The following is a 24496-nucleotide window of genomic DNA, read 5'->3' as shown; positions in this document are numbered from 1 at the left end:
AGTCCGAATTGTGCCTGAGGCTAACCACTTACGATAAAAAAAGAAAGAACGAATGAAAAGGAAACGATACGTCAGGAAAAGTACGTATAATTTCGGATTTATTTTCAAACATTGCGTTTACTTTTTTCAAAAATAGATTGTATCTCATAGTTTTTGCGTACAAAAGGCAACACAAGACATAACAACAAAAGAAGTGATGATGTCCACGTTCAAGAGTAATACGGGAAAGATACATTCTTTCTCATTACAATAGGACATTACACTGACTTACTCCAGTCCGAGCCAAGTGAGACGGCGTTAGAGATCGGCCACAGCTTGTTGTGCCAAATAAACGTGTCGGGTAACCGTTAAGCGTGCTCCTTGCCACAGGCGTCAAGCCGTTTGTCAACGTCCACACCTTATATTAGGCTCGTTTAACGAGCTCTGTGGCACGTGCGTGCGATAGTTGCATTTGCTTCACTACGGAACCCCCTCCACGCATCCTTAGATTTTCGCGTTGCTTATAGTAATAGTGGCGGGTCTTCGCACCAACTAGAAGCAAAGTGTGCACACATAGGAAGTCACCTTCTACGAATGGAAAGCCGAAATTTGTGAAAAGGAGACGCGGTTCCGTGTAAGTAAAGAAGTGTGGTTCCTTAAATAAAAGTATTAAAATACTCACACTAACAATGTTGTTCTAAAAACAATCTTGCCGAGAAAGAAATACGAAAGAAAACCTTGTTTCCAGAATAAACACCGAAATACAACACACAGCGCTACAGTCTTGAAAGATTCAAACAGAAAGTTCTCATCGCTATTCCGAGTCTTCTTGCAGAGAGTGCGTCACTGATGGACGTGTGCAAGACGCTTCGTGCATGTACATCCGCATTGCACTGACACACTGCGATGCCAGCAAAAAAAAAGAAAGTTCAGTCCGAATCAGAATCCCGGAGAATCTCCCCGAAGGAGCAGTTGATTATGTTTCGTATAACCTTCAGTTTTATTTTTCCATGATTGCATTTGCAAGAAATGGTGATGTTTGAGAGCGTGATGACAAAAACCCGTGCAAGGTCTTGGCAAAGCTTGTAGGCTGTATTTTGAATATCTTTATAAACGAGAAGAAGTGACTATCATGAAGCCACCGAATGGAGGCGAACGCTAAAAGGCACTCGATAGGTGAACAGCTAGGTTTTAGGACGCGAATACTGATATTTTCATTATACGCACGGCCATGAGATAAGAAAGGAAGCAAGAAATGTAGTACAATTTCCCTAGTTCAGGTATTTAATTTTGATTCCTTCCATCCTTTGGCTGAGGTGGTGTCAGATAACTCTGTGCATCTTTGGAGAGCGTGTGTTGTCGACGCAGTATTCTCCAGGTGTTGCTACACAAACATTGGGCCTACAGCGACTGTGTAGACAGTGTTTGACTATATATGTCTCTATGAAGGTGGGCAAATGAGAAGGCGTTTGTCTCTGCGTACTTCCGTGACAGCTTGCAGTGCAGTATAGTCTTTGTCACTAGCGATATTTCTAGGAAGCGCAAGCTCTTCTGGAATTATCTCCGAATTTCACCGGAAATTATGTGTCCTAATTTTGAAGATTAACTAGATCGCATCCAACTGCCTTTGGCAGCCTTCAGATCCATCACACACTGCAACCTTGAAATGAACACTGACCGCTGTTAATACATTCACTCCTCGTTGGAACTTCTGCAACTCCAGAGTGGAGTGAAAACTTTGTTGTGAACCAAGCGTAGGAGTAATACGCCGCTCCTAGGTGCATCACCTAGGTGGTCAGGAGTTTCTAGGGCTCTGGCGGCCTCTTCAGCCTGCTGAATGACCTGGACTTGGCGATCTGTGCCCTATTTCGCGAAAAACAATGTTCTCGGGGCCATCTCAGCAAAAGTTCAGAAAAACAAAGAAGTTTCCAAGAGGAAGTGATTGTCTTTCTTAGCTACACGACCGGGCAAAGAATGAATCGTGCCGACGGTCTCAGTGCGTCAAAATCCTGCAGCACTGGTCGTTAGCGCACGAAACGTCGTACCTGACGTAGGTCGCACTTACGCACTCCATTTGGTCGGATCCGTTGACGCAGTCTTCGCGGCCGTCGCATCGAGACTTCCGCGAAAGGCAAGCGTCGGCGGGAATCGCACAGGCAACCTCGTCATTGTGTCCCACCCTTGCAGGGTACACTTTCGAAAATTTTCGTCCTACCCGTCCTGGCAGTCGCGAAGCTTATTGCAGCGTAGCGAACTCGGGATGCATTCCCCGCTGCCACACGTGAGCTTTGACGACGAGCATGCTTCGCGCGGGGCAGTTCTCTTCGTCCGACCCATCACCGCAGTCGTCGTCACCGTCGCATCTCCAATGCCGCCGGACGCATCGGCCGTTTCGGCAAACGAACTCTGTCTCATTCGAACAGGTCACATTCGGGCAGTCTCCTTCATCGGAGCCGTCAGCACAGTCGCGAACTTTGTTACAGCGCCACTCGGCGGGAATACAAGCGCCTGGGCGGTTCGTGCACGCGAAGTGATCAGGACGAGAGGTCTCGGACCTGCAGAGTGCCTTGCTTTCGTTCAAGCGCTCGTCGAAGTCCGGCCTGCCGTCGCACCACTGCCAGCTTGAGATGCACTGGCCGTCTTGGCAACGGAACTCCGTCACCGAACACCGGCTGCCTCGTGCGCAGTCGCGTTCGTCGGAGCCGTCGTCGCAGTCATTCCTTCTGTCGCAGAAACACGCCGCCCGAATGAAGTTACCGCTGATTGCGCACTTGAACCCGTTTGTCAAGCAAGGGTCCGATTTTCGAGCTAGCTGAATGCTGTAGGTCACTGCTGGGGTCAGAGCGCTGAGGAAGACCGACAGAGACAGGAGGGCTACAGGAATCGGCGACATGACGGCACCGGTCCCTCGTTCAGCTGGGGATCAAAAAAAGAGAAACTTTAGGAGAATGTGTTCCTCTGGCCTAAACCACTAAAAGGGATGATGCTGTCGACCGGTGGCGCGGTGTTTGCAAGCCTCTGGACTGCGGAACAGTTTTGAAAAGGCTCGAGCTTGAGCGCGTGCTCAATGTCGGTGAAGCTCTGAAATTCTCGCAGGCGAAGTCTGCATGCATGCCCTATATTTTCAGCCTTATTGCAGCGCGTTCCGCAACGCCTAGGGAGGAAAGGCTACGTCACTCTGTTGCTGATGCGTGATTGGTCGATATGTAAGGAATAGACGGGTGTGTTTGTTGGCTGATGTTGAACGAGAGCCAAGCAGCATGGATGTTGCGAAGCTTCATGAGCTTGCTTTTTGCGGTCATTGGATATGGGCTAGGAATGTGGAAATTTAGTACAGGGACTCAGGTCTTACAAGCCAGAGAAATCTATCTGCCTTCTCCACCGTTTATCCTGCGCTCGACTATCTATTTTTTTTAAAGCGTTCGCGAGGGTGCGTAACATACCTCTCCCTACACAAAAAGTAAGCATAACTTAAGCGCATCGGCCCAAGCCATAAATAAAGCCGATTGCAGTTTAAGGCAGCAAGTCAACTTCCCCTTTAGAAAGACCTTGCCCGACACAGTATCAGGTAGCTCTCAGATGCAGTGGCCTACCACTCAGTGTTGTAAGTGGCGTGCAATCTTCGCTCGTCATTTCGGCGATAGCGCGAAGAGAAATTTAGGAGAAATTATTATCGAAAAGGCCAGCAGGTTTGCTTGCTGAGTCAGCATGTTTTGACCAGGTTGCTTTGCACAGGGAAAGGAGGAGAGGTGGCAAAAAATAGCAATGAAAGATGACAATGAAGGCGGTGAGAACTGAGGCGAAAATGGAATAACCACGAGACACAGTACTTTATTGAGCCTCGAGTCCAGTTTGGTGGGCTGCAGTGCGTGGAAACAGGCTGAGTTTTTTTACGCGTACTACGATACGTCGGCCTTTAGGAGCGTATATACGCGCAGCCAAAGAGACACGCCCGAGTAAAAGAGGCTATCTCTTCTCGGCCTCGCCTATCGCACCCTTGGGAGTTTTCTGCCGTGTTTTCACTTCTGGACAGGGAGTATCTGTGAGGTATGCAATAAATGTGGGACACGCTGGCTCTACATAAGATATGACCATTTACACTTGTTAGGTGAGCTATCGACGCCAAACCTTACGTAAATGTCGGCAAGCATGTGAATGAGTAAAGGAGCGTGAAAACTTTTTTGAGCTACAGTAATTGTGTTCTTCTGCGGGTGGGGCGGATTCTTCAGGGGAGTGGGAACTTTTGTGATAACCATATGATATTTTTGCTGTATCAGCTCTGGGTACTCAGCCAAATCTTCCCCGCAAGCATGTTAATTTTTTTTATGAACCTTGCGTTTTTCAGTAATAACAGTGTTGTATAGCCAGAGGAACTGTTGCCGGCACCGCACGGACTCGCACTTACCCTACATCATGGATCCGGTATGCAAGTTCTTATGCGGGCTCGGGCAGGGCTGTGATGTTGGATCTTCGCCCTGAGGTCGTGCTTGACTTGAGCTCGTAATACGTCCGGTTATGATATTTATAACTTCGCAAGGCTGTAAACTGTAAAGATCACCCCCTTTACGGAATTTTATGGTCACTCACACCTGTCGACCAGCGACGAATATTAACTCAAGCTAAAGTGATGGATTAGTGCCCCAGAATCCTTAAATTATCCTTAAGGTGTAAATATTATCGCAAACAGAGGCTTAATAATCGAGAAATTGCGGTAAATGCAGAGCATAGAGACTCCCGCACGACGTTCAAGCATTTGCCCGATGACGAAAACACTCCTCAGTTAAATTCTGTCACTAGTACTAAACTACTCTTCGCGAAAAACGTCCTTGTATTGTATTACAAGATGACATAAAATGTAACTACTCCAGCTCTAATTCATTAAAAAAAGAACTCGATGAAATTACTCTTGACGACGACGTGAGCGGTTGAAAGGTTTCGTTTTCCCTCGACCCTGCGCCGCCCATGGTTTCGCGTTTCACTAGTTGGGTTATCGCGTAATGCCGCGCTGGTTTTGTGGGCTTGCGAAATTCGCGCCAACTGGAAGTAGAAGAGGATTCAACTTCCATGTGTCACGGCATCGATGCCCGAACGGTCTACACCACTTGACCAAAAAGCAGCTGCAGCGGCGAATCCGCCGCTCTGTCTACTCTATCTTGGCTCGGTACCGCCGTCTGTCGTGCGCCATTACACTCACCGACGGCAGAAAATCGTGCTGATGGTGTGTGCAACGTCACCACATCCCCGGTCGGGTGGCGGGAGATTTAAATTTCGAAAAGCTATTCGGACTCTTCAGATGCAATTTTCTCGTAAACTAAGTCTTGGCACTAAACAACATTGCAAAGTTTCTGGAATGGTATGTAAACAGTCCACGTCGGCTTGATATTTGCCTTTAGGGGGCCTTTAATGCCAAGTTACGTCACGAGCACTAATATCAGAGACGTTAGCCTGTGCCCCGCTTTAAGACAAAAATAGCAGCTTGTAAGACAGGCATTCTCGAAGACATAACGGAAATGCACAACTAGAAACTGCACTTTGCGTTAATGTGTCAGTTGTCTTAAGATACCACGAATACAGCTGAAAAATTGGACCATTGCCGTAGTTGATTTATTTCAAACATGAAATCTTTACATTGGACTGTAATAAAAGAAACTTGCGGCGAAAGCCATAAAAGCTTTTGCGTGGCCAAAGAAGAAGAAGCACTCTTCCAGCTTTTTATAACGGCACCAAATACTGATTTACCTATAATGCTTGCCATGTCGAATCATCTGCAGTGTTTGTCATGTTATGCCACCTGTCATCATAATTTTGATTATAGGCTTTTTAATCCTAGAAACGCGAAATTAAAATAACACGGAGTGAACGAGAAGAAAGGAAACAGAGTGCCCGATTTTTATTAGTTATATCATAAGGCTCCTTGCGATATAACGCGGAGTGTCATTTGACGGGTCTAATTATTGTGAGGTACAGTCTTTTTTCGCAGGAACTTCGTGTTTGAAGCAAGAAATCTAGAATCGTTGTAACTGAAAGAGAAAGGAAGCGAATGTTTTTTTATCTGTTCACCAAAATAGCTTGCACGTTATCTTCGTGAATTCAACAGACTGCAGGAATAAAGCTTAGTCTATATTAGGCTTCCAAATTTGCACTTTGCGTAAGAATAGCCACAAAATATTCAAATAATATTAACATGCTTCTAAAGATATACTATACGCCTTAGTTGACACGGTCCTACGATGCGGCTTACATGTTTATTCTTAGCTCTATGCACCGAACGCTAGAAAGACATTCAGTCGACAAAGAATCTCCCACTTCAAGTGCAAATGGAATTTCTAATTAAGGCCGCGAAAGCTATTTGGCTATCTTGTGTCATTTGGTATTTCTCTTAGTCACACACATATTTTGGATTATCGCGATGTCTTAACGAATCACTGGACCAGCAACGAATGAAGAGGCACCCATCAATCTAACAGACAAGTTCTGCTTCTGAGCAAGATACAGCGAGATTAAACAACAGGGGTGCTTGGTGTTTGTGGGCAGTTGAGAACTTGAAGAGAGTTCGCTGTCAGGCTAGTTGGTACATAACGCTTAAATTCCTAAAAGAGAGAACAGCGCAAGAAAAGGGACAAGAAAGGAGGGCTTAAGGCTAACTGGGAGTGCGGAGAACAACTGATCGTCGGGCACTCAATGCCTGCAACACTGGTATTGCAAACACTTTTTGCGGTGGCCAGAATGAAAAAAAGACGTTAAGTAGAACTTTGCTAACACTTTCATTAGACCACGTATAAGTTCGACAAAAAAAAGTTACGATAGAAAGCATCCTCGATGATTGTCTACGTCAATACGAAGCATTTTTTTCTTGCAAGTGGCGCACAAAGCCAAAACGAACTCGCACGTCCTGCCAAGGAGACACTTACTCAAGGACCGCCACATGCGCGGCTACGGCACCCTGAAGACGTTCTATCGGAACCAGATGGAGTCGGCGATGCTACACGCCACACCAAGCTCGTCTCCGACCAAGTGCTTTTGAGAGTATACGTCTGCGTCCCGCAAGTGGCGGTTCCCCAATCGGCGCCGCTTGGTCTCTGCGCGTACAAAAACGCACAATATGACCCTTCCTTTGAAGACACCTCGCGTTGGTGACCTCACATGAAAGTACACGTCGCGGATGGGGCAGTCTCGCTCGTCGGCTTCGTCGCGGGTGTCGGGGCGGCCGTCACACCACAAGTTGAGTGAGGAGCAGTCCGAAACCCGAGAAGCACGAAATATCGCCAATGGAGCAGTTCTTGGAGCGTTCCTGACCACCGGCGCAATCTCTTTCGTCGCTTCCGTCAAAGCAGTCGTCGTCGCCGTCGCACCTCCAGTGCTTCAGTACACACCTGCCGTTATCGCACCGGAAGAAGCTTCCTCGACAATGGGAGGCCCACTTGGCGCAGTCCCGCCTCTCGTCGCTGGCGTCCCGGCAGTCCACGTGCCCGTTACACCTTTGCTCGTCGCCGATGCAGATGGTGCTACCGTTGGGCGAGTCGCAGGGAAGCTGACCCGCCAGACGGCACACCGACCTATACAGGAGGCATAACATCGCGTCTTCGTCCGCTCCGTCTCGGCAGTCGAGCTTGCCATTGCACGTCCATTGCTGCGGAATGCAGCGCCCTCCCACACAGCTGTACTCTCCCGCTTCGCAGATGCGGTCTTCGCAACCGACTTCATCGGAGCCGTCGACGCACTGCGTTTGCCCGTCGCAAAGGGACGTCCCAGGCAAGCACATAACTGAGCCCCCGTAAGTGCGTCTACAAGCGAACTGGCCCGACGGGCAAGGCGCATCACTGACACAGCCCACCCAGTCTTCGTCTGAACGATCTTTGCAGTCCGGTTTACCGTCACAGGCCAGAGCTGCAGGTATGCACTGATGTAAGTCGACGCATGTAAACTCGTTCTCTGCGCATGATAGTTTCGGTCTAGTGCAGTTCTTCTCGTCTACAGCGCCGTCACAGTCAATGTCGCCGTCGCATCGTCTTTCTGTGGGGAGACAGACAAAGGAAGCGAAGGCCTTGCAAGGGAATTTGTTATGAGGGCAGGTAAAACGTTCATTGCACATGGCACCATCCTCGTCCGAACCATCATGGCAGTCGTGGTGGCCGTCGCACCGCCAAGTCGACAAAATGCAGTGACTGTCGTTCCTGCAGGCGAACTCGTTTTCCGGGCATTTCGGCGAATTCGTACAGTTCCTTTCGTCCGAGCCGTCTGCGCAGTCGTGTTGGCCGTCACACCTCCAAGCTGCCCGGATGAACCGACCACCCTGTTCGCAACGGAATCCTTCATCAAAACACGTCCTGTTATCGTTGCAGTCCTGCTCGTCCGATCCGTCTTCGCAATCCGACGTTCCGTCGCACTGCCGGATTCCGGGCAGGCAGTTCCCTGCAGTTATGCACCTGAACTGCTTCTCGGAGCACTTGGTGGTTGCGTGCGCCGTCCCGGTCACTGAGTAGGACACCGCAGTTGCCAGAAACGAGGCGAATACGAATGTTGAAGCTAAAGTTGACCCCAGCCACGGAGACTTGCTGCTCGGTGAGGTGATCATGCTGGTGCTCGAAACGACCTTTGCTTTTACAGGGGCGGATTGTCTCAAGTCGGGCTATAAGGCGGCACTCTTACGCAGCTGTCGCAAGGTGATCTGCCAAGCTCAACTTTGCAGCCTCTGTAGCAGCGACTAGCTCGACGGAGTTGCTTTCCACCTCAAACAGCGTTTCTTCTGCAAGAGAGGGCGGCGTATCCTTTGCTGCGGTCATTTATAGCCGCGCTTGTTAGCAGAAAATGCAGGCGTAGCTGTCACATTGCTGTATACTTCCTCTTCCTTTCGGTCTTCAACGATGGCAGGCGCCCGATAACTTCTGGAGTGAGCGCTAAGAGCTCGAGATGCGCTCCCACTTCCCGTACGACAGGAAGTTGCACGCTCCTGGAAGTCAGTGATACGAATCAATTAGTGCGGCGGATGTTACTGCCGCCAAATTTCCTCCACTCCGTGGATGTTTATATCCCATTATAGAAACTAAGTGACTGACTTGCCTCTTGTGGTAATTGGCTCTCATGTGGCCGAGGAGCGCTAAAAAATCAGAAGCAATAAGGGCGGGGGGGGGGGGGGGGGGGTCTTGTCAAGTATTAAGGCTTCGACAACTGCACATAAAAGCATTACAGTATGACATAAATGGAGCACAATTGTTATCGTTGTTTTGAGACTTGGAAGAACGTTTTCTGCAGACCAGCCTCTTAATTACCTCCCTAAATTAGTGGAGCTGGAACTAGTTTGCAGTCTGGATATCGGTGGCCTTGACTTTGGTGGTAGGCGGTAGCTAGGTGGTGGACTGACCAGAGAGATGACGAAAGACCAGTTGCACTTTCGCCCACGCGGAGTTTAGTGCTGACAAATTATAGCCTGTACTGGCCGTGCATTAGTTTATGTTTATAATTTCGCGACTCGCTACGACATTCTATAGTGAAGGAATTGTTCCTTTTGTTAAGCGGTCACCTGTATAGGTAGCCAGATACGCAAAAGGCGTGTAATGTTAGCATAGAAGACATTGTCTTCAAAACGTTCTGCATACGTCGGTCGTCTCTTGAGTGTTAAGCACAAATGGAGTGTGTATCTTATTCATATAACAACAGTAGTAAAATCGTAGGCACTTGCCCTATATACTTTGACTGCTCAAGTATCCCAATAGCCCAAACGCACCATGCATGAGGCCTGTACTGCGGAGTGCAGACACGCACCTCTCTCGCGCTTCCCTCTAGACACGCTGCGCCTCCTGGCGGCGCCACCGCGGAGTTATTACCTGCCGACATAGCCTCCGAGATGGGGTGGCACGCGTTGTCTTTCCCAGGCTACTCCACTCGTTCGACGCGCTCCCCAGCAGTTTGAGCGCAGTATATGGTGCTAGTTCGACCGCGTGTCGGCTGTCCATTGAAGCATCGCACCGCTGCTTCTTGCTTCTTTTGCGCGGCAAGCAAAATATTTACGCGCACAAATAACAGAATGCGTTGATGTGCGTTTGAGATTGATTGCGGTCAACCACTGTAAATAGTTGCACACGCACAAAAATTGACGGCGCGAGAGAGATAGAGAGAGATAGCAAAGAGAGGAAAGGCAGAGAGGTCAACCAGACGAGCGTCCGGTTTGCTACCCTACACAGGGGGAAGGAAAAGGGGGAACAGAAAGAGGAAAGCGCAATAGAGGGAACACTGTGTGCACGCAGGAACACGCCTAGAAACACGCCGACACGTTAGGCTTCCATCATTCTGCTGTCTGAACCTAATCTTGGTGCTTCCGCATAGCTGGTGATAGACGTCCCAGTTACTTGTGTGCTTCAGTACATGAAACGACGTTTTGTTAACAAATTAACTGCGACGCCAATGCATTTCTCCGCAACGTTCGGGAATTTATATCTCGAAACTGGTGCCATCTTCAAGATTCATTCCATGTCTTGCGCACTCCATGGCTAGAATTTGTAAATTGCAATATGACCCATAATGTAATTAGTTGAAAACTTAAATAGTGAATTTTTAATAATTAGTCTATTTTGCACCTCAATTTTTTAGTGCCAGCATTGTCCGCCGCTTGGAGTATACAAGCTCATGAAGTAGAATTGTGATATCTGGCACAGGCAACTTTTAAAGATTTTTGAAAGTGTTCACTGAAACACCATGTATTCCTTTATCGTCTAGTCTAAGCTGCACCTCACAGTTCAAATAAAAGGCCGACGAAGAAAAGATGATAATACAGACGCGTCAACTTGTCAGTGTGATCCTGCTTTAATTCTTCGTGTGTGTCTTAATTTTTATAACTATATGCAGCGCCGCTCAGTATTCATGAACATGGTTCGCAGATTTTATTCCGTCAAACTTTACTAGACGTTTACTTTCTGTTTTCTGACCAAGCGAGTAACAAGCGATAGCAATATGCTGTTGGTTGTTTGAACATGAGGAAATAACAAAAGACTAAAAAGAAGAAAGAAAACCTTGAAAGAAACTGAATTGCATCAAGAGGTGTCGGCCGGTTAAGAATGATAAAAAAATGAGAAATTATAGTAATCAGTAAGAATGCACGTACCGTCGAAAAATTAGAGATGGAGCAGAGTGATGAAATATAAAGCACATAATTAAATAGTACAAAAAAACATTTACAATAAATTTGAGGTAAAGAACATATATCTAAGTGATTACTAAAATTAAGAAAATACACTCTATCATAAAAATATTACTTCGGTTGGGGGATAGGATCAGCATTGTAATTCTTAATAAGGTGTTTTTCTAATTTGTTGTTCAATTTCTTAAACGTCAGAGGTCTGCCTCATGTTAATTCCCGTTTTCTTGCAAAACTAAGCTCACTGGATTGCCAACGCCTACGCCCCGCTGAAGATTTGCTCGCATTAGGTCCCTTTGAAGAGCCTAACCTACAAGCGAGTGTGAGGAATAAACTGACCTCACCATGAACAACCACATCTTTCTGCCTTAAAAAATCGAGGATTTTGTTGGAAACTATGCGGAAAGAGAAACAAACAAACAGGAACTGAGCGCAATAATCTCCTACCAACATTATCCTTCATCAATAGATGCTCATGCATGCAAGAGAAAAGGTACCGTACCATGGCAGACATGTCGAAAGAAACAAACTTTTACCTCATTAACCCACCATAAAAAGTTCATAGATCTGTCGAAACGTTACTGCTGCAATGATTTCCCCACAAGAAACAAGAAATATACGGATTAGAAATAGCCGTTGTTCTGAGTGATATAAAGAAATTAACGAAATTCGGGTCTGGAGGCGACACTCGAAAGTCTTGCCGGTTGAAATCCTTGATTTCCATGAGTTCAATCCAAATAAGGGGGGCGGGAGGTAGGGTTCAATTTCTGAAGCTAGCGACTCTAGGTGTCCCAACGTGAACTCGCACGCACTTGCGACGACACGCCATTTGAGTCTAAATTCCACTCGGTTTGAGCGAGGCCTTGGAACTCGATGCTGTCTCTAGACCGGCTCTTTGTCGACGTTGGACGTCCTGACTCCACCTCCAGAACCAGCACGGGCCGTCTGGATAACGGCGCAGACGCACGACGTGGTAAGCTCCACCATCCCGTTGTCGAGCTCCAAGCCGCTGGCGCCGCCCCGACAGGGCACACGAAATGTGCTCCTCACCTCTCGACAACTGTAGTCGCCCTTGGAACTGCACAGTCTGCTCGGGCAGATGCACTTCACCACGGGCAGCTCGGCCGGGATTCTCGTCGCGTCCACGTCGACGCTGCTCGTGAACGTGCAAGTAGCTTGCTCACCGATGTTCCTTACTTGCGGCTTCGGTGAGCACTCGTCGCCAGCGGATACCATCTTCTGACCAACGGACAGCGATAAGCGTGCTCCCAGTACCGATGCGTGAAGAAGGACGCAGGTAATGAGAATCACTGTGGAAGGCATCTCGAAGCAGACGGCTGACAAAAGGCCTGACATCCCAGCTAGACACTCGCACCCCGTACTATAGTCTTCGGTGGCTCCTTCTTGACAGCGTGCCAGAACGACTATCGACAGGCCTGTTCTTCACTACCGAGAAGTCCCGTCGGGGTTTCTTAAGTTGTAGACCATTACGTCTTGCCTTCGCTGTTCCATATCTGTCGCGGAAAGGAGAACATGCATGATGCTACGGAGCAGCCGCCACAGTGTGGCTGCACTGAGGAGGAGGAAGACGACGTGGGCCAGCTTGATATAGCGCCGCCATTTTGTTCTTCCATTAGCGTCCCTGTAAATAAAGTGTATATAGCATTGGGCTTCAGCTACACGTAACATGAATTTGGTGGAGGTGCGGGGTAAGGTGCCTGTACTGCCTGTATGGTGCCAGCTATTTTTCTTCTATCGATTTACTGTCCGGCTACTGGCAGATATCCGTCGACGACATGGACAGAGCGAAGACTGCATTTGTTACCTCTGACGGCCTTTATCAGTTCAAGGTGATGGCTTTCCGTCTCTGTAACGCGCCCGCCACCTTCGAACGAATGATGGACTCTTTGCTTCAAGGGTTCAAGTGGTCCACCTATTTGTGCTATCTGGATGGCGTCATCGTTTATTCGCCCACATTTTACACGCATCTAGACCGTCTTTCAGCGATTCTTGGCGTGTTCCGCCGCGCCGGTCTCCAGCTGAACTCGTCAAAATGTCACTTCGCTCGCCGCGAAATCACCGTCCATCATGAGGGATGGGATTGCGCCCCCAATCCTCACAACTGGCTGACAGCGTTGAGATGGACTTTGCGACGTGGTGCTGTATCTGCGGTGAGTACTTGGTTCTTGCTTTAACTCTCTACACTTCATTTTGTGGTTGTTCTGTTTAGAACAGTAGGGAAGCTAGATTGTAGAGTGTTAGCTAGGTTGCGTTTTCCTAGCAAGATTTATAGAGCAGGATCAAGGCAGTAAAGCTGCCATCGTGGAGTTAAGGACAATGCTGAGACACGAGTTGTTAATTGTTGGTGAGGAACTGGGCCTAGATATACGGAAGGAAATGCTAAAATCGGAATAATTGGAGCTATTTTCCGATCAGGCCAGTGAGGAAGAAATTGAAATGGGATTGGAACTTCTAAAGAAAAGACAGAAACGGGACAGAGAGAGAGAAGAACGGGAAAGAGAAGAACTGGAAAAAGAGAGAGAGGAACGCGATAAAGATCGCCAGTTAAGAAAAATGTAACTTGAACTTGAAAGCAAACGTTTGGAGTTGTCTCAAGGAAGTGAAGGTGCTCTGGGACAATCAAGTGAGGCAGAATCGTACCGCATGGACAGGCTATTAAAGCCATTTGAGGTCGGGACCGACATAGGCTTGTTCCTAAAAAATTTTGAAAGGGCCTGTGAAAAGATGAACTTTGGCCCGAGTACATGGCCACAGCGGTTGCTGTCTATGTTGCCGTGTGAGGCGGCGGAAGTAATCGCCAGAGTGAGTGCAAAGGATGCATATGATTATGCAAAAGGGAAGGCTAGTCTCCTGAAGAAATACCGCCTTTCAGCCGAAGCTTTTCAGCAAAGGTTTAGGAGCTCAGGCAAGAAAGATAGCGAGGGATATCCGGAGTTTGCATATAGGCTAAATGCCAACCTAGTCGAGTGGCTGAAAAGTGCGGGAGCGTACGACAGCAGAGACATGATCATTGAATGCAGGTGTCTAGAGCAGTTTTACAAAACCCTCGCCCAAGCTGTCAAACTGTGGCTGCAAGACAGAGGGAACGTAAACACTGTGGAAAGGGCGGCTGAATTAGCCGAAGAGTACGCGGAGAAAGTTGAACGCTGAGGACAGAAACTGGGACGGTTGAAATGGACCGCGGAAACCCTTTCCGTTCAAAAAGGGTTCGCAGACTAGACGATGCGAGCCTGTAGACGTGGAGGAAAAGCCCGCACAAAAGAGCGAGGAGAAACTTAACGGAGAAACCACTCAAAAAGAACAGAAAAGAAAATTCCAATCTTTCAGACCAATTCGCTGTTATAAATGCCACAAACTGGGACATATAGCTGTAAACTGCGGGAAGTCTATCGTAGTTTTCTGCTACGTGGAGGAAAAAGACGAGAATATGAAACTTTTAGGTTCATATCTGCACGACCTGCTAGTTAATGGCAAGACATGCCGAGTGCTGAGGGACAGTGCCGCCACGATGGACATCGTCCATCCATCTTACGTGATGGTAGATGACTTCGCCGGAGAAGTAGCATGGATCAAACAGGTTGTAGAAGAACACAGCGTGTGTCTGCCCATGGCCAAAGTCAAAATCAGTGGACCATTCGGGGAGCTAGAGACTGAGGCTGCAGTTTCCAAATTTTTGTCACAGCAGTACCCTTACATTTTTTCGAATCGTTCGAATCAGCTACTGCATCATAAAGGGCTTAAACTGGGAGAGGGCATAGTACAGGTATTGACCCGAGGCCAAGCTCGTAAAATCGCGTCGCTTTCGTCTGAAAATGCACAAGCTCCTCCAGCGGAAGCAGAAAAGGGGAAAACTTCAATACCCGATTCCGAGCTAGGCCCGAGGGACAAAAATACAGTTGAGGAGAGCCTGCCAGCTGACCATCTCAATGAAAGCGTAGCACTAGAGTGTCAAAGTTCAAGCCTGCAGGAAGAGCAAGCTGACGCACTCACAAGCGAGATAGGGTCGTTATTATCTCCGGCCTCAAAGAACTTTGATAAGCTCTTACGTGTGGATGGAGAGTCATCGGCAGCCGAGCAAATGAATGATGAGAGCTTAGCTAAATTACATCACACAGCCAAAGAAGGCATTGCTAGGCGCAACGTGACGATAAATGAGAGAGCAGGAATGTTGTATCACCACTACAGAAATCGAAAGGGTAGAATTTAAGATCAGTTAGTCGTACCTAGTAAGTATAGGGAGGACCTTTTGAGTCTCTGTCATGGAAGTGGGGGGTCCAGGCACATAGGCATAAACAAATCAAAGGAAAGATTTCTTATGGAATACCACTGGCCTGGCTGTTTCAAAGGCGTAGAAAACTCTGTAAGATCATGCGACGCCTGCCAGCGTTCTGGTAAACCAGGAGAGACATGGAAAGCTCCACTGAAGGTACGACCCTTAATAACAGAGCCTTCCGGACGACTTGTAATAGACACGGTAGGGCCTCTTCCAAAAACAAAATCGGGCTACAGGTACTTGTTTACTATGCTGTGTCCGGGTACAAAGTTTCCAGAAGCAATCCCTCTGAAACAGCTCAGCTCCACCGAAGTAGTAGACGCGTTTTTGACAGTGTTTGCACGAGTTGGTTTTCCAGCCGAAATTCAGGCAGATCAAGGGTCAGTATTCACGAGCCCACTGAGTTCCACATTCCTGCAAAAGTGTGGGGTAAAGTTATTACACAGTTATGTCTATCACCCTCAGTCAAACAGTGTAGAGAGGTGGCATTCAGTGCTTAAGCGAGTTTTGCGTGCGATCTGTTACGAGCACAAAGAGGACTGGAAGAACTGTCTGCCGGTAACTTTGTTTGCTTTGCGAATGGTTCCACATGAAGCCACAGGGTTCTCGCCAGCAGAACTAGTGTATGGGAGGACACTCCGTTCTCCACTGAGAATGTTAAGAGAGATGTGGGAGGAAAAAGGAGAGTCCAACAGTGGTTGAATACGTGCTAAATTTGCTGGAACGGCTAAGCTCAACCCAAGAACTAGTCGGAAAGAACATGGGAGTAGCTCAAAAGAACGCCAAATTCTATTACGACAAGAATGCGAGGCTTCGTACGTTTAACGGCGGAGACCAGGTAATGATCCTCAAACCTTCAAGAAAGAACAAGCTTGAAGTTCACTGGGACGGGCCCGTTAAAGTGCTGCACAAACTTTCAGATACTAACTATGCTTTGAAAATGCCCGGTCGCAGAAAGGAATTGAGGATATATCACTGCAATTTGATGAAGCCGTATGTAGAGCGGAGCGGAGCCGTTAACTATACCATCAAAGAGCAGGATGGCATTAGTACCAAGTTTAAGGAGTATAGGGCGACCTCCAACTCTGAAATCGGCCTAGAAGAAGTAGTAGAACACTCGGTAAGCTCGCACGCTTTTTGACCTGAGCAGCTAGATGAGCTAAAAGGGGTGTTAGGGGAATATATCGAGAGGTACAGCGATCGGCCAGGTAGAACCAAACTAATAACGCATGAAATAGAGCTGACATCAACCGAACCAATAAGATCAAAACCTTACTGGCTGTCTCCAAGGCAGAGAGAAATTATGGAGGCAGAGATACAGCGCATGCTAGAGTTGGGAGTTATTGAACCCGCTGAGAGTGACTACACGTCACCACTAATACTGGTAGAAACCACGAACAAGGACCCTCGTCCGTGTGTTGACTATAGGAAGTTAAATGCCATCACTAGGAATCAGCTGTACCCGATACTCAGCATTGAAGAACGAATTGAAAGAGTTAGCGCTGCTAAATGCATTTCAACTATAGATCTCGTGCGGGGGTACTGGCAAGTTCCCCTTTCATAAAGTGCCAGCCGTTATGCCGCATTCATCTCGCCTGTAGGCACTTTTCGCCCTCTCGCACTCAGCTTCGGGCTGAAGAACGCGCCATTTAGCTTCTCTAAGTTATTGGATATTGTACTAAAAGACTTGCAGGAGTTCGCCTTGCCGTATCTGGATCATGTAGAATTTTTTCGGACAGCTAGGAACAACACGTATTGCACCTCAAACAGGTGTTCTCACGGTTGAGGGAAGCTGGCTTAAGGATGAAAGCGGAAAAGTGTAGATTTGGTTGTTCACAGGTTACTTATTTCAGCCATGTTGTCGGCCAAGGCACGAGACGGCCGGCCGAGCTGAAAATAGCTACGATTGGACAATTTTCTCAGCCGCGCATGAAAACAGACCTTCGATCATTTTTGGGACTTGTGGGGTACTATCGACGGTACATTCCACATTACTCGCAAATGGCAAATGCATTAACGGACGCCCTCCAAAAGGGAGCACCGAGTAGCGTCCACTGGGATAAGGACAAAGAGAACCCTTTCTAAAGTTTGAAAATGCTATTGGTTTCTCGACCTGTGCCTCGCGCACCAGACTACACAAAGGAATTCATAGTTCAATGCGACGCAAGCGACAGAGGTATGGGCGTGGTACTTAGTCAGGTCGGCGACGATAACGAGGAGCACCCTATCAACTATGCCAGCCGTAAACTAAATGCAAGAGAGGAGGCCTGCAGCGCTTCAGAGAAGGAATGCGTTTGTTTAGTTTGGGCCGCCTAGAAGTTTTCGTCTTACTTGTACGGAGCGAAGTTCATCTTCGAGACCGACCACTGTCCTCTTTACGTGGCTCAATCAAATGTCCCACACAAATGGCCGCTTGCTCCGATGGAGCCTCACTCTCCGAGAGTACAACTTCTCCGTTAGATATAAGAAGGGAAAGTTCCATAGCAATGCAGGTGGTTTGAGCAGGCTAATTTAAATTTTGCGTTTGAGGGTCCCGCCTAAATTTTAGGGTTACTAGTGTTAATTTTATTAAGCCAAGAAGATACCCTCTGATTCAGCAGGATTCCCTCCATGATTGCTGAATTTGTCAGCACGAAATTGCTTCAGAAATCGGCATAGCGAAATGCATCATTTTTTTGTTTGTGCACTTATGTTTTTTGGAACCTAGCGGGTCTAAAGTGAGAGCCAATGTACGTCATCTTGGCTTAGAGCCGTGTTGTGGGGTTCATTTTGCAGTTGCTTGTCCTTGTTGGATGTTTTGGGGCGGTGACATTACACAACTGGTCTCTGCGAGCCAAGGCATCACCCCCTGGCCACGAGCCGTTCTCTTCCTGCCCAGTGGTATCTGCGCTAGACAGTCGAGATTTTCCGAGCCATGGAGGCGCTGTTAAGAACGTCCAGCTGCATTGCAAGTTTGCCAGCCATTTACGCCAGCGCTGGCAACCTCATCTTGGAATTCCGCCGCCAACCTCTAGCCATGGCGTGACTAAGTCGACTTTGTGTCGGGAACAATACGCGCATCCTCCACTCTCTGTCGCTTCAGCTAGGATGCGTTCGACGAAGCAGGCTTTGTGCTGAAACCGCCACCATTACGCTCTATCCTCGTCGCCGTTGTGACTAAAGGAGTTCGACGAAGCAGGCTTTGTGCGCAACACGACAACGCCGTCCTGTTCTGCAATGAGTGGGGGAGTTGCTGCGGGAACGCCGACGAAGGCTTCTTCCTACGTGCCTACCAAGACGCAAGACAGTGTGCTACTCCGGCGTGCTACCCGGGGCGGCTCCGAGTTCTACGAAGCCCCTCTGACGTCGGCTCCGGACCTTGCACCTGTGTGCGTGTGTGTGTGCAACCCGCCCCGGGGAGAGGCGGCCTATTTACAATGACTGGACGAACGTTTCCCGTCTCCTTGGAATCAAAGGGGGACCGAGTGCTTATAAGCCGCTGTTGTGCGGATACTCGACACACTTTTCTTAAGCAGTCATGTTGGACTGAGACACTCTCTCGAGCAGTCGTGTTAGACTGACGTACTTTCTCTCGCAGTCATGCTAGACTGATGAACTGCATGTATATACTGTAAATAAACCCATATTCCTTGTCCTCAATGAGAAGCAGTCCTTCCCTTCATCGACGTCCTAAGCATGGATAAGTTGGACGACGGCATGGGCCAGCTATCTTCGGATTCATGCCGGACTACAATCTTGACAACGGTTCATGAGCGATGGAATTGAGCCCCCGATCCTGACAGCTGGCAGACCACGACGGAGCGAAGCATGCCAGACGAGAAGCACACGCGTTCAGAACCAAACTTCAAGTGCTTTATGTCGCACACCTCCCCTTGCTCATGACCAGAGGGAACCACTGGTCAGGAGATGCGTGGCGACCACTACAGTCCACGTAGCGTAGGACGGTACCGTTGTACTCTGAGTTTTTGCCAGAGACCAATGGGCACAGCCATGGGGCGTGGAAGATCAAGCCAGCCTAGTGTGTTGCCACTAGTGTCTTTTTCTTCCGAAGTCATCGGTGCTGACGCCAGCGGTTCACCACCTTTCCGCCAAGTGCTCGATCGCGCCTCTTGCTTCTTCTTCCTCTCTAGCGGTGTCCTGCCACCTCGCTGGTCGTTGTTGTTGTTGTTGTTGTAGCCTGTGGCACGTGTGGCTCCTACCCACGATGGGGGATTGGCCAAGAAATGGATGGATTATTCCAAAATATTTTATAGCATAAATTTCCTATTATCTATGGGAATAGCATTAAATAGGGTTGAATAACCGGCTAAAATAAAATCAGGAAGGTGCTGTTGAATGGGAAATAATTAATTTAAAAGTAATAATAAAAAAAATAGAATTTAGCAGGGCATTCGTTTAGATTCTGTAAGGAATGTTTGGACAGCGAAGCATGCATCCCTGTGGCTGAAACCCAAAGTGGACGCCCCGAACGAAAGAATTGCAGGTTCTGTCAAATCCAGGCCAATTCTTCTAAATGGCATCTCCAACAATCTTTTTCTTAACGCAGCAAAGCGGCGACAAGATAGAAGATAGTGCTGTATCGTCTCCTCCTCCTCACAAAAAGAACAAAGGGGAGAGGGAACCAAACCCGACCTGTGTAAATAGAAATTTAGGGAGGGAATGCGGCAGCGTAATTTGGTGAGGCAGACCTCAAGCATCTTTGTATAACAAGAATCGCTATGCCAGGGAAATGCCAGGTGTTTATACTCTGGAGATGCTGTCAAATGTGGGTTTGATAAGGCTGATCTAATTGATCTCATCCGAAATCTTGCCGCCGTGATCTGTGCTGTCACTGGTAGAATAGGAAGAATAGGGCCGGCTAGTGATGCATGTGCCAGTGAATCGGCAGTTTCATTAAAAAACAAACCTTTATGACCAGGCACCCAAATCAAATGAATACGTAGCACATGGGCAGGAACTAGTAAGTGGAAGAGTTTTAGCATGGGTGACTCCTTAGTAGCGGTAAGGCAAGAGCAAACAGAAAGGGAGTCAGTAAGAATAGCAGCCGTTGTAATCATTGGGTCTAATTTACGTAAAGCTAGGATTACTGCTAACAACTCGGCCAGAAAAATAGGCACAAAATCAGGCAATCTTAGAGAAAAAGACCAGTCGAGCGCAGGACAAAATATTCCAATGCCAGCTTTTTCCTCGCACTGTGAGGCATATGTTGCAATGATGATGTTTGTGTCTAGGGTGCTTAGGTGGTCTTGCAACATGGCGTTTAAGATGCCGTAAGGGAGTAGTTTCGCGTGGTTCGGGAAAATGTCGTCGAACCTGATCTCTGGGTAATTTGAATGCGTATTATTAGGAAGCACATCACGAATTTGTAAATTTAGTGGGTCAAGTAATGTTTGCACAAATATTATCTGTGGTCTATGAAACCTGGGCCAATGAACAGGAAAAAATAATTCTGGATCGGAAATAAAAATAATTTGAGGACGGTTTAATGGTGATTCATATAGTCTTAAGAAGGTCTGAACAGTCAGAAGGTGAAATCGGCATAATATGGGTGGGATTCGTGCTTCCATGTATAATACGGTATTTGCAACGTATTTTGGAAGGCCTAAGCACAGACGTAGTGCCTCTCGTTCTAACAAAACTAGCGGCCGAAGCTTGTATGATGGAACACCTGAGAATAAAACACATCCAAATTCTAACACCGGACGAACGTACATTTTATATACCATCAAGAGGGATTTTCTGCGCATACCTGTTCTTCGATTGCTTAACTTGCGCAAAATGCCCATTGTACGAGCTCCTTTTGTCGCAATATATTCAATATGTGGCCGCCAGTTAAGATTTCCGTTGTAAATAACTCCAAGGTACTTTAGTGACTCTACTTGTGGAATATCTTCGAGATGGTAGTTCAGCGATATGTATACTGGGTCTTTAACTGGAAAAACAAGTATAGCACATTTATTAGCATTCAGGTTTAAGTGTAAGCTATCCAGCCAGTGTTCCAGTTCCCTTAGATACGACTGCAAAATTTCGTAAAGAGAGTATATGTCACTAGCCATACCAAAAAAGGCAATGTCGTCAGCATAAACGTAGGTACTGACTCCTGGGTGAACGGGGATTGTGCTCATTAAAATATTGAATAATACTGGTGAGAGTACCGATCCCTGAGGCACACTTCTTGTTTGCTTATGTTTTCTAGAAGAATAGCCGCTTCTAAAACAATAGAATTCCCTGGCTTTTAAAAATTCATGCACCCATGCTACAATATAGCCTGGAAAACAATGGCTCTGTAACCGATCTGTTAAAATTGTGTGTTCAATGCTGTCATAGGCTTTACATATATCTAATGTAACTAAAGCTGCGTACTGCTTTTTCTGTCTGGCGATGTTAATTCGACTTTCAAGGTCTACATGCGCGTGCCATATCGAATAGCCAGATCGAAATCCAATTTGGCAAGGACTCAACAATTGATTTCCGACAATAAACTCCAATATGTGTCCGAGAAGCACTCTTTCAATGAGCTTCACTATGTTTGATGTCAACGCAATTGGTCTGATGTTGTCGATGGTGTACCCTGCCCCTTGCTTTTTAAGTAACGGAATGATTTTGGCGATCTTCCATTCTTGTGGAATCCATGCATTGCTAACAGAGTAGTTTACCAAGTTCAGAAGCTCACGTGGCGCTTCTTGAAAGAAAATCTTTAACATTGCATTTGTTATTCCGTCCGGGCCAGGCGCTGTAGTTGGCAACTGCAACATAACTTGTGCTACTTCCGAATAGGAGATCTCTTTGTAGTCCGATAATACAGGAGTAAAAACAGAAGCTTGAAGGCGCGTTGCGAACCGGCTCTCCAATCCTTTAGCCAATAGCTCTAAGGACTCCTGCATTTCCTGCGAGGTATAGACGATTGAGTCTACATTAACGCTCATTGGGAGTCTGTTTCGAAACCGAAGGTAATTAAATAAAGCACGTTTGTTTTTGGATTTAGATAGGTAATCGAAATGGTTTTTATCGTACTCATCTTTTGCGTGTTTAATAGCACGTTTGAAAGTTGCAGAAATAAACTGATAATCTTTCCAATTTTGTGGGCTCTGATTATGTAGAAGTTTTTTCCAAGCAGCTTTCCTGCGTCGATAAACTCCTGTGCACTCACTGTTCCACCAAGGACTAGATGGGGAATGCTTAGCGGTCTGAATTACAAATTCAGACTTTTGTCGGGAAATCTGTAACGCTCAACAAATGTTCAAGCCAATTTCTTCGTTATTACTATTAGGTAATGATGCAATGGTGGAGCGCAAGCAGTCTTTAAATTTTTTGTTATTCACAAATATTCTGCTTTGTCGTTCAACTGATGTTAAAGGGCATGCAATTTCAAAGTATACCGGAAGATGATCACTGCTTGTGCCGAAATCAATCGTAGTCCAAGATGTCACGGCGATGCTTGTGCTAGAAAACGTCAAATCTAACACTGAGCGAGATTGCCCACGGATAAAAGTAGGTCGTCTGACATTAAGGCATGAAAGATTTTTATCTATGGTCCAGTCCCATAGACGTGTCCCACATGCATCTGTTTTGTATCCCCATGACACGTGATGCGAGTTGAAGTCACCAGTAAGGACGACTTCATTTTTGCAGCTGGCAAGCGCACTATCCAATTGGTATGTACTGTGTACGCCCGTAGGGAAATAAGCATCTATAATAGAGAATGAGCGGTAGCCTGGGATGCTAAGGTGCACTGCCAAAATTTCACATTCTGGAGACATTAACCTGAAAGCTATTTTCGCCCTATGACAGAATTTAGATGATAACAAAATCATTAAACCACCTCCTAGTGAAAGGCGATCTAACCGAAAAGATCGAAAATCTTTAAAATGAAAATTTTTCTCAGGGGTAAGCCAGGTTTCTTGTAAGATTATGACGTCAGGATTAAGTTCAGTTGTTAAGTAATTTAAGTCTGTTGAAGCAGAGAACAAGGAACGACAGTTCCACTGTAGTACTTTTAAAAAAGCTATGGTGATGATCTAATTGATATCCAGCGACTACCGTCGCGATGAACTTTCTTGGATGCCAGAATGAGAAATAGGATTACCCTTTTTGTTTTTGGTATAAGGACAAGAATTAGTTACTGGAGAACCAGTTCGCTTTTGCGGCCTGATGTCATGACCCGTTTCCATGTCGACCTGCGAGTCTGACTGATGCGAAGAACAAGGATCGGATCCTACAAATGTTGGGTCCGATATGGTACTCGGCACTAGAACTGAACTGGCTACCTGTTCTGCAGCACAAACAATCGATTTGGTGATTGGTGTGGCAGCTGTTTGCAACAGCTGTGTCATCTGCGCGGTAAACACTTGTGAAATACATTCGGTAACACTTGTGACAATATGTTGCATAGCCTTTGTCATTGCTTTTTCTACTGCTGATTCAATAAGTTTAGGCAAGTTATCCTCATGGAAAGTAGAATGCTTTGCAGTGACGCCAGCGTATCCAAAGGCTCTTTCCTTGACGACTGCAATAGCTTCTCGCCGCGAACATCGTCGCCTGTCAATTATCTCTAGTACTTGTATTTCGTTAGCTCTAGCCGAGCAGCTTCCATAGTCAGCCGCATGGTTTCCTCCACATAGGCAGCACGTCTCGGTTTCAGCTGTGCATTCATTGGGGGAATGATTGTCACCACAGGCGCGACAGCGTCCATTTGATTTGCAGCCTCCTGCACTATGGCCAAAACGCCAACAGTTCCGACACTGAAGTGGATGGGAAGCTAGAGGTTCCACTCTAAAAATAAGCGGCCACACTTTTAGTTCAGATGGGCAGGACATGCCAGCAAACGTAGCAATAACCGATTCTGTGGCAACTTTTTCCCCGTTTACGAGTCGGTTACATCGGTATACAGCTATAACACCAGCATCAGACAGCTTCTCCAGAGTCTCAGTTGGGCTCAATCGAGAGTCTACGCCCCGGACAATGCCTTTAGTGCATGCCAGATGAGGAGGAATGAACGCACTCACCGGGACAGATGCGAAAGTCTTACACTTTAAGAGGTCTGCAACACAGGTCGAATCTGATGACCTACAAACTATCCCACCTCTTCCAAA

The 24496-nt window shown here is 47.1% G+C and overlaps 1 protein-coding gene and 1 pseudogene across 1 annotated transcript; one reads left to right on the top strand and one right to left on the bottom strand.

The window, feature by feature from the left end:
* Positions 1 to 5835: 5835 nt before the first annotated feature.
* On the bottom strand, positions 5836 to 8744 carry LOC139061350 (sortilin-related receptor-like). Its single transcript, XM_070541277.1, has one exon. It carries the CDS (start codon positions 8552 to 8554, stop codon positions 7190 to 7192), a length of 1365 nt encoding a protein of 454 aa, XP_070397378.1. The 5' UTR covers positions 8555 to 8744; the 3' UTR covers positions 5836 to 7189.
* Positions 8745 to 14639: 5895 nt separating this feature from the next.
* LOC135908337 (uncharacterized) lies at positions 14640 to 18824 on the top strand (annotated as a pseudogene).
* The last annotated feature ends 5672 nt before the right edge of the window (positions 18825 to 24496 follow it).

This window comes from Dermacentor albipictus, chromosome 6, assembly GCF_038994185.2.
Source record: "Dermacentor albipictus isolate Rhodes 1998 colony chromosome 6, USDA_Dalb.pri_finalv2, whole genome shotgun sequence".
Classification (NCBI taxonomy): domain Eukaryota; kingdom Metazoa; phylum Arthropoda; class Arachnida; order Ixodida; family Ixodidae; genus Dermacentor; species Dermacentor albipictus.
The sequence above is the reverse complement of the archived record's forward strand: the minus strand, read 5'-3'. Positions and strand labels throughout refer to the sequence as shown.

Bases quoted from the DNA above. Each gene is read 5' to 3' on its own strand.
- LOC139061350 (XM_070541277.1), bottom strand. From the start codon at position 8,554: ATGATCACCTCACCGAGCAGCAAGTCTCCGTGGCTGGGGTCAACTTTA.